The sequence below is a fragment of the Carassius auratus genome, chromosome 31 (assembly GCF_003368295.1).
Source record: "Carassius auratus strain Wakin chromosome 31, ASM336829v1, whole genome shotgun sequence".
Taxonomy (NCBI): domain Eukaryota; kingdom Metazoa; phylum Chordata; class Actinopteri; order Cypriniformes; family Cyprinidae; genus Carassius; species Carassius auratus.
Window position 1 is genome coordinate 15,470,722 of NC_039273.1, and position 17,764 is coordinate 15,488,485.

A 17,764-nucleotide genomic window follows, 5' to 3' on the forward strand; every position below is an offset into this window, starting at 1 on the left:
TGAAATATATTATTTAAAAAAAAATAACAGTTGCCTTTTAGATTTTTTTCTTATTCTCTTTTTAATAATTCATAGTTTATATTTAATAATTTCCAGTTATATGTGCTAATACAACCCTCTACGGACACATTGGGAATTCAATCGCCATTGGCTAGTACATTTTTTAGTTTACTCGCCAGACTGATATATATATATATATATATATGTGTGTGTGTGTGTGTGTGTGTGTGTGTGTGTGTGAGAGAGAGAGAGAGTGTTAGAGAGAGAGAGTGAGAGAGAGTGTGTTTTTAAAGTGGCACAGCTTTTTAAATACCTGAATTACACTCTTAACTGTCAGTCAAGCATTATAATATGATATCTGGATAATCAAGTATTATTTAATAATATATCTTTAGTAATTATAATTAAAGCTTGGTAACCGTATACAAATGCATTGACATTTTAACGGAATTTAGGACTGGTAGTGGGGCTTTGTTGATCATTCAGTGTTTCTGTAAAAAAAAAAAAAGGAAAAGTGAACAATAATACTGATAAGATGATAATAATAATAATTATATTACTTCTGTTAATAAGAACAGTAATGGATTCATGAATATTAATCAGGTTGTCTGCGTTCGGTCAAACTGATTTGCTCAGTAGGTGAGCACCAGCCAATGAGATTGCCGTTTGCACATTAGTTCCGCCCACGACTAAGGAACTACGTTATTTTTACAGGAAAATACAACATAGAATATCATTTAGCACGTATATGTAGCACGTCAATTCTAGGGGTGCTCCGATCACGATCGGCCAATCGTTAATGCGCATCTCGTCAGTAAAGCCGGTTCTCTAATCAGCGGTTAATTCCATCAGGTGCGTGATTTCACATAGAGTAGCTGTTACTACACAGAGCCGTTGTTAACTGAGAAGATGCGCCAGTAAACGCTGAAAATGAACGTGGATTTGCGCAGCTTCTCAGTTAACAATGGCTCTGTGTAGTAACAGCTGCTCTATGTGACATCACACACCTGATGGAATTTACCACTGATTAGAGAACCAGCTTTACAGATGCGCATTAACGATCGGCCGATCGTGATCTGAGCACCCCTAGTCAATTCTGCATGTATGTAAGACTCTCAATCACTCTCTCGCTCTCTCTCACTATGCCGTGTGAGAGAAAGCGACGGCGAGTCATGCGCCTTCATTTTACAGCTCATGGTACGTCAAACACAGGTACACTGTGCATCCATTGAGATGAACTGAGAAATATCACAGATCACTTGACGAGAAAGAATTCTGAAGCGCGTAGTCAAAGTGTTCGGTGAGTGGAAATAAATGTGCGCTAAAATTATACTTAGCCGTTAACTCACACACTGGGTAGTAAAATTTGAGAATTTATTAGCAATTGGCTAATATTAGACATCCTTTAGTGGCCAGAATGAGAATTTAGTCACATTTGCAAGTGATTTACTCGCAATGTAGAGGGTTGTAATATAACAATAATAGTAATATACAGAAATATTAACCTGCATTATAGACAGTATTAACCTAAGCATGTAATGCAAAATAATCAATAAATCTGATTTAAGTGTTTCAATTCACTTAAACAGAGTTTGAATCATGAATCAACCTCTAAAGCCTTTTTTTTTATAAGGCAGTTTTAATCTTAAATTAATCACTAAACAAGAAGAAATACTGAAACTAGTAACAAACTAAAATGTTCTGGGAAACTTGATGCATTGTAGTTTTAATCAAAATAATAAATATTTATTTGAATACTAGTACTTTTCATACAATAAATGCCACTCAAAGTGCTCCACAAAAAGAAAGATTGTTAATAAAATTTCATTAGTTTTTTCGCAGATGGGAACTCAGAATGTCAAGGGGAAAGAGTGAATCTGCAGTATTAGTTTCAGTTTTTCTCTATCTGTTTGCTTCACTGTTGTCCAGTTTTGCATTTCATTGAACCAACTCTGACCGCACTGAGGAACACCAGTTTCAGAGATTTCCTCTTATTTAAATATGTCTTGTACGCATCCTAGCAGTTTGAAAATGAAATGTGCAGTTAAAATGCTCTACCAGGTGAGCTACTGAGAAAGTTTGCTACCTCAAAAAAACTATAAATAAGGATCTGGTTATGTGATGCAAACATTAAAATGTATTTATTTACTAATCATTCACAACTGTAGAAGTGTTTTGAGGTGTACAAGCAAAAAGCAAAAAAAAGTGTACAAGCAATAAGGATAACCGCACCCTGGAGAGGATTGTGAAACAAAGCCCATTCAAAAATGTGGGGGAGATTCACAAAGAGTGGACTGCAGCTGGAGTTAGTGCTTCAAGAACAAGACATGGGTTTCAGCTGTCGCATTCCTTGTGTCAAGCCACTCTTGAACAACAGACAGTGTCAGAAGCATCTAAAGACAAAAAAGGAATGGACTGCTGCATTTCTTTTGGAAATCAGGGTCCCAGAGTCTGGAGGAAGAGAGGAGAAGCACACAATCCATGTTGCTTGGGGTCCAGTGTAAAGTTTTCACAGTGAGTGATGGTTTGGGGTGCCATGTCATGTGCAAGTGTTGATCCACAGTGTTTTCTGAGGTCCAAGGTCAACGCAGCCGTATACCAGGAAGTTTTCCAGCACTTCATGCTTCCTGCTGTTGGCCAACTTGATTTCAATGACACAGATTTCATTTCCTAACAGGACTTGGCACCTGCACACAGTGCCAAAGCTACCAGTACCTTGATTAAGGACCATAGTATCCCTGTTCTTAATTGGCCAGCAAACTCGCCTGACCTTAACCCCATAGAAAATCTATGGGGTATTTTGAAGAGGAAGATGCGATATGCCAAAACAATGCAAAAGAGCTGAAGGCCACTATCAGAGCAAACTGTGCTCTCATAATACCTGAGCAGTGACACAGACTGATCGACTCCATGCCACGCTGCATTGCTGCAGTAATTTAGGCAAAAGGAGCCCTTTTACTCAACTAAGTATTGACTGCTGTACATGCTCATACTTTTCATGTTCATACTTTTCAGTTGGCCAAGATTTCTAAAAATCCTTTCTTTGTATTGGTCTTAAGTAATATTCTAATTTTCTGAGATACTGAATTTGGTATTTTCCTTAGTTGTCAGTTATAATCATCAAAATTAAAAGAAATAAACATTTGAAATATATCAGCCTGTGTGTAATGAATGAATATAATATACAAGTTTCACTTTTTGAATGGAATTAGTGAAATAAATCAACTTTTTGATGATATTCTAATTATATGACCAGCACCTTTAAATCTTTCAGATGAAAATCATATTTGAGGTGGATGAATGATAGGCAAGTGTTTGGATGTTAATAAGCCATTAATGATCTGTCAGTCATGGACTTCATACGTCATTTATTTATTCTGCCACACCAGAGCAAACAGAAGTGGAGCATAAAGAGAAAGGGCAACTCGAATTAAGTTAAAAATGTAAATATACAGCTTATAGTTTATTTATATAAAGGGTAAATTTGTGTATGAAGTTGGGTATCATTGTGTTATTATGATGCCCGGTCCCACCCACTCCAACTGACATTTTTTCCTGACCCGTCCCACTCATGTGATTAATAGTGATTTTATTTCCCATCCCGCGGGATTCACAAAAAAAATGTCAGCCTCTAGTTTGTTATGCAGTGTGGCCTCTGTGTTCCCTGTTAATGGATTTGTTCATCAGCCAGGTACTTCTCACTGGGTGGAGCATTTAATATGGGAGAAAACCCAACCAAGAGTGTTTTTGTTCTTTGTAGTGTTGTCAAAAGTATCGGTGTACTGAATGATGCCAGCATTTCAATTCACATTTTAACAGTTGTTGAGTGGACTTACAAACATCTCAGATTGGTCGTTGTGTTCATGCGCTCGACAGATATGTCTGTGATTGGCTAAAATGCTAGCAGGAAATGCTGGGATCTTCACATTTTTCAAATTTCAGGACCGACATTGGTGACAACACTAGTTATTTTTGTATATGTTCACCTCCCCCCCCTCCCCCCACCCCGTCTCTGACTCATGTTGTTGGCATTGTCTGTCTTCAGAGTCAACTCCTGCCTTTTCTCTTAGCTGCATTACTTTCTGTGTTTAGCCAGCCAAAGCCTTTACAGGACTCTCCAGAGACGGCACATAGAAGTTCCCCTGTCTCTCACTGCTATATTTAAGAAAGCTGAGAAGGTGAGGTTGTTCTCAAGTCACACTAGGTTCTTGGCTCTTAAAACAAGTTTACATCTTCGTCTCCGTCCTTGTGACCATTTAGATATAGTCACATTTACCATTGTTTGTCAAAATCCAGTCAGTTTAAATAGGAATCCCCTATAACAAATTTCAAAACATACCAAAATAATTTCCCAGGCAGATATCACAACAGGTTCAGGTTTGATCTCTCTTGCTTTTTCTAGCATGATGTAACTGGATTTAAAATTAGTAATAATTTGATGTGTGGTTCTGATTGGTTGAATTTAAGGAAGTAGATGTTTGATGTCTTTGACCCTGGTTATTTTCAAACCACCATGGCCTCAGTCTGAGTCGCCTTCATTCAACAGTAGATTAACAAATGCTTATCTGATATCAGGCTTACCTTGAATGGAGCTCTTCCCTGCCAAAACTAGCTTAAACGCTGGACTGATTTCCACACATTCACAGGCTCCTCTTGTTAGAAGAGCTTTGTGATGCTTTATATCTTTGCGTGGGAATGTATATTTTGAGACATTTCTGGACCCCTTAGATTGCTTCAAGGGTTTTGTGCTATTTAGAGAGAATGATGTTGGGGTCTGTGTGCGCAGCTGGAATCGTCAATTTCTTCGTAAGAACCAGTGGTTTATTGTTTGGTACATAGTCATTAAACACATTTTATTTACCTTTTTGTCATGTGTTTATTAGAGGTTGGCTTTGGGTACCTCATAAATTGATTCTGTTTTGATTCAAAGAGTCACAAGGAATCATACTTTTCTTTTTACAGACATTATGTTGAGGTGCAAATCGTCAGTGATATTCTTCATAAAATTCCAAAAAGAAGCCTAAAATACAAAAACAAAAAAAAACTAAAATTACAAAATGAAAAAACTATGTGCATGCATAATAACGTAGAATCAGACTTTGTTGTTGTTGATGATTTATCCAGAATCATTTGAGAAAGAATCTAGGCCTACAACAACCGATGGACAAAAATTATAATAATCCATAATGAAAAAAATAAAATAAAAATCATCAACTGTTAAGTTTTTTTCATTTTGCAAAAAAGGCTTGTTTTCATTAAACTTCACAGACTTCACTAAATGAGCACAATAAAAAAGCAGTTGTTCTGAATAAATGCATGTTTTGTTATATTAAATATGCATTTAGTTGTTTTTGAAAATTTAAATGTAGATTTAAAGATGTAACGACATTTGAGAGTAGTTACTCTAAAGGAATTGTTGTAATGGGATATAGGCCTAAATGTAATCTAATTCATATATTCATAGTGAATGTGTGTGTTTAGTCTGTGGTTTTGTTTTTCTTTACTATGACATGTTTTAAAATGTAATTTTTATATTTTAACCCATTGTGCACATAGCATATAGCATCCATAGAGACACCATCACTATTATCAGTATCATTTATCAAAATAAATGTTAGTAGAAGTGTGATGCACTTCTTTCTGTTTTTTGCTTCCACCGCTACTGAAAATGATATGATTTCTTCTGGATATAGACTAGCCTATAGCTTTATGATTTATGGTCTTTTGCACTTTAAAGCTTGTGGTGACCTTGGCTTTCAGACGTTTATTCCTCCCTTTTTTTTCAGGAAGCCTCTAGTTTTAAATCACACCATTTGGTGTTTTTTTTTTTTCTTCGCTCTGTGTGGTCACATCTAGTTGATTTGAAGCAGTTGGGCTCCTCAGTCAGTGATCTGTGTGCTGACCCCACCCTGCTGATAACACGCGCTCTGAATGCCAAAGACCATGTTTGCTGTATGTCTATAAATCTTTCTCAGGAGGGGTCTTCTCAGTCTCTGTGCTGGTATGTTTGTGTGAACTTTTAGAACTTCAGGCCAGGCTGTAGTGAGAAGGTGGTTTAACCAACATAAGTGGAAAATTATTCTCAGTTGAACTTGTTTTAACCTCACAAAATGAACACTTGAATCGTCTTATGTATTAACAGGTTAATTGTGTTGGATGGATGAGGGCAAACTGTCCTAAAGGCTGTAAATGTCTTATAAATGGTGAATTGGTGCAGAAGTGTCTTAAAGGGATAGTACACCCAAAAACATTTAGCATTTATCAACCTCAACGAGTTGATGAGTTTCTTTCTTCTGTTGAACATAAAAGAAGATATTTTGAATAATGTTGATAACCAAACAGTTGCTGGTAGCCGTTGACTTGCAAAGAATGGAAAAAATAACATGGAAGACAATAGGTACCAACAACTGTTTGCTTCCCAACATTCTTCAAAATATATTATTTTGTGTTCAGCAGAAGAAATAAATTCATACAGGTGTGGAACAAAATAAGGTTAAGTAAATGATGACAGGATCTTAACACACAGCCTTTTTATGTGAACATTGAGATTTAATGTACCGGCATTGATTGACATTGTTTGACCTCTCAGTATTTTTGGGGGGTTAATTACATGATGCTCATTTTTGATAATTTAATTTCAACAAATCAAGTCACTTGCTATTTATTACAGTGATTCCCAAACTGGGGGGTGCCATGGTTACCACCAGGGGTGTGCGAGAGAATGATTTTGATGATCTGTGTGCAAACATGCTGTGTTAGATATCGCACTTACTAAGGTTATAGTATCCTTAAATATTATTTTTTTATGACTGAAATTTTGATGTTTTCTAATATAGAGTTATATATAGGGCTTGACATTAACACCCACCAACTCGCCAAATGCGAGTAGATTTCAGCAGTGACATGTTAACTCCCATTTTGATGGGTTGAAATGTATATACAATAACAGAGCTCAACATTAATGCTTGTCTGGATTAATTCTCTGAGAAGAGAATTTTACTTGCTCCACCAGACAACGAGTCTGATTAAAACATCTAATTATTGGAGCACAGAAATTTTAGTGATGATTTTATTACATTTGGTATAAACGGCAATTGATAATGTATTGACAGTATAACAAGTTTGCGCCAGGTGAGGCTGGTGCAGCCTGTGTTTAAGGGAATCTCGTGGATAAATCAAAACAAATAAAGATAACTGCACACAAAAGAAACAATGTGGTGAATGTAGTTTTTATATTTATTACATACACGACATGACAAAGAGAGTGCAGTTTTCCCTGAAATGCACGGTTGAAAATTTAACATGATTCATGAAGATATTTTAGATTTAGTCCGAGAGCTTTCTGTCCCTCCATTGAAAATGTATGTACGGTATACTGTCCATGTCCAGAAAGGTAATAAAAACATAATCAAAGTAGTCCATGTGACATCTGAGGGTCAGTTAGATTTTCTTGAAGCATCGAAAAAACATTTTGTATTTGTATCCAAAAAAAAAACTAAATTATGACTTTATTCAGCATTGTCTTCTGTTCCGGGTCTGTTGTCAGTGCGTCACAACACTGCAGTGATGCTGCTGACGTACGACGCTGCTGACGTGTTATCTTTGTTATTGGGTGCACCAGAAAACACGTCAGCAGCATCGTGAACGCACACTACAAAATGAATCCCTTACTTGCATTGTCTGTACATCTGCGCCTTGTTCTTTAGGATGAAAGCATTTGTGGAATTCAGTCATCGAACGTGCACACATTCAACAAAGCTTGAACGTCTCTGATTTGCCATTGCATCCCTAAGCTCAACAGGATTTTATTCACAACTTTGAATAAAAAATATGAACAGCGATTATATTAAACAATGTTTCTGAACTCAGAAGATTAAATGTCAAAAGTTAATATCAATTTAAGAAATGGCATTCAAGTAAAAAAAAAGTAAATAAAATTTAGCAGCAATATCTCAGATATTGTAACTTATTCTGAATTTCGGTCAGTTGTGCAACCTTTTCTTTCAGAAGAGAAAACTCAGCCAGTAAGCTTCAATTAGCGACAACTTTATTGAGCGTCATCCTTTTCTTTTAGTCATGCAATATATGCACATACACATACAGCCTAGTGATACGCGGGTCGGGGTTTTTTTCAACCCGCGGGTCCCGCGTTTATGAAATAATTTGGCCCGCCCCAGCCCGCAAATAAGGTAACATTTCTTTACCCACCCCGACCCACGCATCATCGACATCACGGAAGATACGTTGCTACTAGATCCATATTTCTTGTTCACTGAAGCTCCTCCCTCCACAGCAGCTCGCGTGCGGACTCAGCTGATAAGCGCGTGCTCGGTGCTATAAGCAGCGCATGCACAGTTCGTGAACAGCTCTGTGAACTTTTTCATCCTGTCAAAGAGTTACTCAAGATGTGACGGGGCATGTGATTTGTTGAATGTAGTGAACGATTCTGCCCTTCACTGAACGAGATCGAGAGATCTTCTCATGCGTGAATGAGTTGAATGAACTGATACATCTCGTTTATGAACAAAATTAATGAGTGTACAGGGTCAGTGAGCCAAGCATGTAAATCTCGATCAGCAATCTGCAGATACAAAGCGCACTTATAGGTGCTGTGCAGATATGCTTGTTTTCATATTTAGCATACAGAACATAACTCCACGTTTAATCCCCGATTAATGTGAATATTATTTATGATGACCAAACAATTAAAATGTTAATTATGCACGAAAACCTTGTGCTTTGTTCATCTGAACAACTTATTTAAACTATTTAATGTGATTATGCACACATTTTAATAAAGCCAAATCAGTTTAGTTAAGCCACTAATTCTGGCATCTCGCTCGCTGTAGTGCTTTTTTGCTGGTTGCGTGAGGAGAAAGAACACAGACGTCCATAGGGAGGCATTGGAAGCGTGCGTTGCACACACCAACATGAAATACGTCTCTTACAAATCTGGAACGCAGTCATTCTTTGAAGTATCGATACTAATAAATTTAGGTATCATGACGTTTTTCATTTCCGAGAATCGCGATACTTTTGAAGTATCGGTGCACCTTGCAACACTAGATACAACATAAGCTAATTTTATTTTAATGCTGCCGTTAACACTTTCTATTCATTTACACTTTGTTAGCAACATACGTAATAGTTTTATTCTGTTTTATGTGTAGGGGCATTTATGTCCAATTCAGTGGCATTTTTGTCCCAAGACCCCGTGGTCAGCAGAAGGCTAAGCCTTACACATGCTCTGTCTATGTTTGTAGTTAATAGATTTGTCTGCTTTTAGCCTTACCCTGGAGTTGGTTCACCTTCTGCCTATGCACATGTATGCTTGCATGTATTTAAGGTGAAAAGAAAATAAGTTATTTTTGGCTTGATGGTTATGCCACATGGTATTTTTAGAGTCATTAAGAATGAAATATTTATAAAATCTTGTACAAAAGTGCTTTCAAATAAAAACAATTCCTGAATTACAGAGTATATTTTTTATTAAACTGAAACCAAATTTTATTCATATATATATAAGGGCTGTCAAATAATTAAAATTTTTAATCAAATTAATCAGAATTTTCAGTGGATTAATCAGGATTAATCACTATTTGCAATTACACCTGAATCCTAACCATTTTTTTTCTGAAATGCATACCAAAAGATAAATAACAGGACACAGATACATAATTTTCATGTATTGATTCATCAATATGTGGTTCTTTTTTTCTGAATTTCAAAAGTTTAACATTTACTTAATCAAATTTACCTGAGCACTATATCAAACCATGCCATTTAACTACAGATAGTGTAAGAGTTTTAGGTGAACCAGTGGTTAAATATAGCCACATATCTATGAAATTATGCATAGAGAAACTCGAAAGAATGAATTTAGAAACACAAACATGCGCCCTCTGCACTCTGGGCACTCTTGTTTTTGGGAGGTATTCATTTGCTCTGCCACAATACTTTAGGATCGATATTTTCACGTTCTGAAGGCTTCAAGTGCTAGTAAAACCAAGTAAAAATGCATATGCTTTTCCAAACAGCTGTAATTTTCGCTGCATTGCATGTAGGCGCAGTGTGAAACACAGGACGCTATAACAGGAAGAAGCTCCAGCATATCAACAACCAAAGTCGTCTCTGTTCATCGAGCTTGGCATGAATGTATTTGAGAGTAACTGGGGTAAAACCTTAAGCTTCTTCTGTGTTATCTTCGCTCGCCGCTGTTTTTTACTATCTTGAGAATTCAGAGATCGACGAGACTTTCCTGACCTGAATAATTTGTCACACTGCGCATGCGTGAAATGCGGTTAAAAATTTGACGTAATTAACGTCAAAAAACTAATTAACGTCATTAACGCGCAATTTTTGACAGCCCTTATATATATATATATATATATATATATATATATATATATATATATATATATATATATATATCTCATGTACACTCTTTGTCACAGCCACTTGCGCTTGTCTGAAGGTGTTGCGTTGTTCTTGTGAGGATCAAGCTGATTAGCTGGTGCTTTATTCCGTTGCATAACAACCTGAACTGGATCATACAAATGGTGCACTAGCATGTATGTGAAAGTGAATTTCCATCATTCTGCAGCAAAGAAGGAAATTACACACACAATACAGACCTCTTATTCTGAGAACTTGCTGTTACGTTGCATCTTGAAAACGATGCAACATTCCAGCATGCATTCTATCTAGTCTCTGAATGCCTCGGATAATTAACAAAATTTCTGCTATCTCTTTCTCTCTCCTGCTCCTCAGGGTGATACTCGGGGTCAGATGGTCTCAGAACGTCTTGGTCTTGGCCAAAATCTGGACCTCTCGGATACCATGGTCCAACAAAAGCTGGATGAGATCAAGGACCAGATAAAACGAGAGATCCGCAAAGAGCTCAAGATCAAAGAAGGAGCTGAGAACTTGAGGAAGGTGACCACAGATAAGAAGAGTCTGGCTTATGTGGACAACATGCTTAAAAAGTCCAACAAGAAGGTGGAAGAACTGCACCAGGACCTTCAGGAACTGAATGCACACATAGTGGTGAAGGACCCAGAGGAGGTTGCAGGTATGGCTGAATTCACTCCATCTGTGTCTTTAGCTTTTGTATTTAATGTAGCATTTGTTCTTAATCACTGACAAAATTGTACTGGAAAAAATTACCATAAATCCTTTATTTTTTTTATTTTTTTTGTGTAGTAGTATTAGGGCGGCGCGATACAACTTGAACAACATTTATATCTTGACATTTTCCAGCTATTTAATTATCAATGTTGAATTTCTTTATTTGCACTGAAATGGCTTAAAAAATTAACTAATTTAATCTGACAAACCATAAATTATAAGAGTAAAATTGCTTAAAAAATTGCTTCGGGGGTCCCGAGTTCGAGTCCTGGAAAATGGATGGCAAAACTAATCTGACATGGGCTTCAAGAAATGAAGAATATCTATCTCAAGCCTGAAAGGGTGCCATAGTAATAAAATGGTTTAATGGCAATGCCATGTTTTGGACTGAGATAATAAATACCCTAGCGTTCTTTGAACTATGATGAGGGACCATGTAAATAACATGGTATGTAAATATTGTTATCATAATGGTACGCATTCAAGTACCATGTTATTACCTTCTCATGATGTTACTGTACCTTGGTACAACCACAGCACTTTTTTTTTTTTCTACTTTGGTTGTACAACCAAGGACTACAACCAAGCAGTTATCCATGGATATTACCGTACCCTCTAATGTACTGCTAAAAAAAAATCACCACAACAAAGAACAATGATAATGATTTGCGGGGGTTTAAGGGATTATCCAAAATAGAAACTTTTGCATTTGAGCTTTTGGTTATACAAGAGGCTTGCTGTTGAATATTTATATTGTTGCTTTTTTTAACCATCAGGTAGTTTGAGAAGGCAGAACAAAGATTATTTATGTGGCTGTCTTTATTTCCCTGCAAACTTCATTGTCAATATTATTACAATAGTATAATGTGACTCAGATCCTGAAGTTAATCATCTATGAATGCAGATGCAGAAAATGCAATATGACAACAATGGATGAAAGTCTCATCTTTCAGATTGCGTCATTTGTTCCAGGAAATTCAAACAATAAATGCTGTTTTTGCACTCTTTGATGTTGGCACGACAGATCGCTGTGTAAACACCTTAGTTCAAACAGCAGCACAATTTTTTTCCTCTTTACTACTAGTTTTAATGCTAAATAAATGAATGAACATTTCAAACATCATGTAATTGCTCAGTCAGTGTTTCAACTGCGGAAAGACGACAATAAAACACCTTGTAAACAAAATGTTACACAGCATTTTATTTACCTTAGATGTACATAGCTCATCAGTTCTCTAGAGAAATTAAGTCTAGAGAAGAATTTTTCATGAATTATTAGACTATTTACTCATATTTTACTAAATTAATATTTTGATATGTAAAAATTGATAGCCTGAATTCACTATAAGTCGCTTTGGATAAAAGCGTCTGCTAAATGCATAAATATATTATATTTAATTAAATTGTTTTCTTAATTATTTAATGTTTAAATCTTTTATGAAAAAGTTATGAGAGCCACTATGTAAATAATTATATTTCAACATATAAAGATTTTATCATTTAGAAGTTAATTTGAAAACTGAGTTATGTGCAATTTATATGTTTTGCATTTTATTTTATTTATTTTTTATTTTATTTTTTTGAGCATTGATTGTTATATTTAAAAATAAATAGTAATCAAATTAAAATCTGTGCTCTGTTGTTAATTTTAACCTTGTAAAAGGGCTCCCTATTAGCTTAGGTAGGTTTTTATTCCTAAGAAATTCATTATTTTAATATATATAATAATTGCATTATTATATACTTTGTAAATTATGCAAAATTGCAGCATTGAAATGATAATTTTATTTTGTCATATAGTACCTCTCTCAGTGAATGGGACAAATATTTTACTGATACTAGTAAAATCCATTTATTGAATAATGTGTGTCAAATAATGTTCTTAGTCTTTTCTTCCTGTGGGGAAACATCCCAGCCAGAAACTACAACAGTTTACTATGAATTAAATGAAAATTAAATGCAATTAATTGTGTAAACAAAATACTAATAATGCCCAGAAAAAAAAGTGTGACTTTTAATTATAAACAAGCCCGAAATACACCTAATATGCATTCTTACAACCATCTAAAACATATTATATAAAGGTCATTAAGTAGACATTGTCATAGTTCATAAGCAATCGCTTGCAATAAATGTGTGCTATTCATTGATTGAGAATCACTTTGAAGCAGTATGAAGCACTATTGAGCTTGTAGAACCATAGACTGTATAAAAACATGGACGTAGTGTCTGTGACCACACCCATAGGTTTCCGAAGAGAGTTTTTGAAACCAAAAGTGGGTGGAGCAGGCTGTTTTAAATGTATAGCACTTTGGTGCAACGCTGTTGCTGTTAAATGTGCTTTAAAAATAAAAATGACTTGACTCTAGTGGCCACGCCCTTAATTATGCACAACTTTAAGGCTTGGAATAATTTAAACAGATGAGTTATAAAAAAAATTCACCCCCTCACAGTTGTCATAAAGGGCAAAATTTGCTATATAGACCAAAATAATTTTTTTGCACCAGGCTGTAAAGTTTTTTTTATTTTTTATTTTATTAAACCATTAAGTTTAATAATTGATAGGCTGTATTCGCACACGTGTTCCTTAAATACATTTAACAGTTCGCACACATTTTTATTTGCAACTGAATCGGCTGCACTGTCGAGCCCTGTGAAATATCCACCGCACACAGAACGAGCAGACAAAGAACATGCAGGCCGAGGGGAGATTTAACAATAGTTAATCGATCGCGGATGGTTTCATTATTTTGATTGGATTCAAAAATATATATATTAAACATACATTTGCATAAAGCATCCATATTTTTGTTTTTAAAACTCTTAAAAATATTAATTTAAGGTACATTTAAAACAGATAAAAATGTGCAATTAATTTGCGATTAATCACTAGTTAACTTATGACAATCATGCGATTAATCTCGATTAAATATTGTAATCTATTGATAGCCCGTGTGTGTGTGTGTGTGTATATATATATATATATATATATATATATACTGTATAGAGAGAGAGAGAGGGGGGTTTTTCAGGGCCTATATAGATTATTAAAGGGGGGGTGAAATGCTATTTCATGCATACTGAGTTTTTTACACTATTAAAGAGTTGGAAAGAGTAAAACTGCTTCAAATATCTCTGTGTTGTTAACTTAGCTATCGGCGCGTAAGCACATCAAGTAAACAACGTGCGATGTTGTCAACAAACTGCACTTTCCACATGTACAGCTTAAAAAAAAAAAAAAGACGACATAAAGTGGAACTTAGTCATTTTCCAAAACCGCGAAGCAAATATATACAGTTTCAGTAGTACATACCACATAGAGACGTCGTTGCTGATGCTGCTCTTGTTAAACCTTTTAAACCTGAGGTGTCCCACCGGCGGACGAAAAAAATTCTAAATCAAATTCCTAAGCAACCCCTGAATGAAATAACACAAAATAGGTATCATTTTAAAGCTTATAATCTCAGCTTTTTTATGAATGTCATTATTTCAACTCTTCGATCAACTCTTCGATCTACCCTAGCTGAGCAGTCCCTCTAAACCGAAGTGTACCACGGGCAGGATGCCATTCCCCCTGTGCACCAATATAACTAATCATAATTTTCAAACCACTACCTTGCTTAACAAAGTCTGTGCTTTACAATGAATGTAGACACTTTGCTTAACTCCAAAGTAGTGCCGAGTTATTGCTGATAAATGAAAAAAAAAAAAAAACATGTACTCTAATTTGTCAACAACATCATACAGCTTAGATAGTTATGTCATATGTCATTTGAAAGGTCTCATTGAGTAGAATAAAACAAGTATAATCTTTTCGCACGTGAGTTTAAAATATTCTAGCTGAGGCCCTGGCGTGAGTTTATTTTTTTTTAGACTGCCGTTATTTTAGAATTTATTGCCTTATTGTTTCCATGGCTGAATACGAGCTGTGGGATTTACAACACGCAAATTCATCATCTCCACGAGTTACTTATCTTGAGGCCACGAGTTGCTATCTTGAGACCACAAGATAGTTTTTTTTTTTTGGACAAAGTGGGACAAGAGGGGCTCCGTATTATTGCTTTTTCCACAGACATCAGCGTATATTTTACAAATTTTAAATGTATGTTTTTGCTAGTACCTATGTTAGATTAAATGTCTGAAACTTTAAATAAGCATTAAATGGTTGAAAATACTGAATATGTGTGATAATGACAAGCGTTCTTATTCGGAAGCAGTTTTGTTCTTTGAAAAGTACTGTAACCGTGAGCAATTTCTAAGTTTCGGTTCCAAAAACGGTTCTGGTGCAACATGTCACCAAGCGCTGTGAGCAGCCTTACGCCGGTGTTCTGAGTATTCGGCGTTTCCCGTAAAGGATGTCACGAACCGAGTAACAGACATGCCTCCCTGCCTCTTTAATTACTGAGCACATTGATTCCAATGACATGCATTCCACAGACTCGTTGCGCTGTCGCATTTTTAATTGCCGAACACATTGTTCCCCACGACTGTATGTGCACTCGCACCTTTGATAACTGTGCACATCATTTTGTGTGACTGTACATCTCACGGCAGCGCGCTGCACCTGCCATCACTAAATTACATTATATTTGTCTCATATTGTCATTAATATACATACTGGCCTCAACTTGGACCACTAAATAAATAAACTGCTTTTGTTATGCAAGTATGAGGTTTAAATTATTTAATGTACGGGTCATTTCAAGAGTAATAAACAAAGTGATAGAAAATATTTATTTTAATGCATTTTAAACATTTAAAAATGTGGAAACCACTCATTGCATCACACCATCTCCTGACTGCATTATTATTTGTAAAATAGGGACTTTATGGTATACATGTTTATAAGTTTAACCGTTTATACTTCATTAAGGGAAATTAACTATTGTCTCAGCCCTCAAGGGACTATTTGGCCAACAAGCTTATTCCTGCTTGAAAAGCAAAACGTTATTGATAGTGTAAAAAACATCAACTTTGAAACACATGCTTATTGATGGACTAGCTTTACTCAACACTACTTACTACCTTACAGCAACGATACATTCAGCGAAGGTAAAATAGTAAAAAAAAAACATAATAATAGTTCATTAAAATGGAACCAGAAGCCGAACCGGAAAATAAAAAAAAATACCCAACCCTACTTATGAAGATCTGTACACTGTTATACATATATATATATATAAATTAAGTTGACAGTAAGTAATAAACCGTATGGAGCATTGAGTTGTTTAGTATTGTGCTTTTTTCCTTACCACTATTTCTTAATAATTGTTTAATGATTTTAATGGAATCGGAATCAGAACCGGAACCGTTAGCTGGAACCAGAACCGGAAAATTTCTAAAGATTCCCAACCCTATATATAAAGCAATTTTATGTTTAGTTTTTTTCCCCCTGCTGTACCAAACCATGACATCAAGACCGAGAGATGTACTGAACCGTAATGTTTGTGCACTGTTACAGCCCTAGTGTGTAAATGTTGCATTATGCTCATGGCATTGTGGGTTATGACTTATAGTGTGACTTCGAGAACAATGAATGCAGACTCATAATTACAAGGCTGTATTTTTATTTATTATTATTTTATTTTTTTTCTGTAACTAGTGCTACAGGGGACTTCTGTTGTTTAAAATCATGACTTTTATTTTCTCTGAATGCTCATGGCATTTGTTAGTGTTTCACCAACTGTATGCCTTTTCTTAGTTTTATTAGCATTCACACCAACGAATGATGACTTTAATTCTAAGCACGCACTTCAGTTATTTTCCATGAAGGATTTTAATTGGCTGTGAATGTATTTATCAGTCATTACCTGGAGAGAAAGAAAAAAAAAACCTTTAAATAAAGGTCAAAGCTCCTTTTGTAATGTAGATTTCTGAGGGTGCACTCTTGTCATAAATTCATCTATTACTTTTCCTACATAATTTTTAACAAAGAATATTGGTAAAATGTATATTTGGGAGTCTTAGACCTTTCCGATTAGATTAGATTTGATTGTAATATAGTATAGTCAACGTAGGTGTCCCGTATACGGGACGGGGTGACATTTAACAGGTTAAAAGTGTTAAATAATTTCTATGTGTTGCTATATTTTTGGTGTGCTTGCTATCAAAATTAGAATATATATAGTTCTTGGTGTGAGTGGATCAAGCCCAGATATTTCTTCCAAGACTTTTTATTTGTAGTTTCTTTTTAATTTTTTTTCTGTTCAAGGTATGTTTGCTGTATATGGTGTATTTAGACATGTGTTTTATTGGTCAGGCAGAAGCAACCTGCCCATCTTCAAGAGGGGGAGTGTGATAGAGGGATTAGAGGAGAAGTAGGACAGGAAGCTTGTCTTTCCTAGCACTTAGTAGTGGGGAAACCCATGGCTTGTGTGAGACTTTTCCTGGTTCGTTACACAAATGCTTCATTGAATCACTGTACTGTTTATTTATAAATGTTATGTTATTTATGTATGTATTACTGCTATCCATTTTCAGTTTTTTCACTTATGTAGGAAATATTCAAATTGTATGTTGCTAATTGTATGTATGCTTCAAATGTGCATTGTGCTAAGATATTACTATAAATGCAGTATTAATATCAAATACAGATTGAATGTTGTTGCAAGCAAAAATACATTTACAAGCTTTTTTT

General features: G+C 35.4%; 1 protein-coding gene across 2 annotated transcripts in view; it reads left to right on the forward strand.

The window, feature by feature from the left end:
* The window catches only part of LOC113050644 (serine/threonine-protein kinase N2-like), a 42,114-nt gene that overhangs the window by 2,813 nt on the left and 21,537 nt on the right, over positions 1-17,764 (forward strand). For both annotated transcript variants that reach the window (XM_026213841.1, XM_026213842.1), the window contains exon 2: positions 10,771-11,071. In XM_026213841.1, coding sequence (XP_026069626.1) covers positions 10,771-11,071 — 301 coding nt within the window. The remainder of the gene's footprint in view (positions 1-10,770; positions 11,072-17,764) is intronic.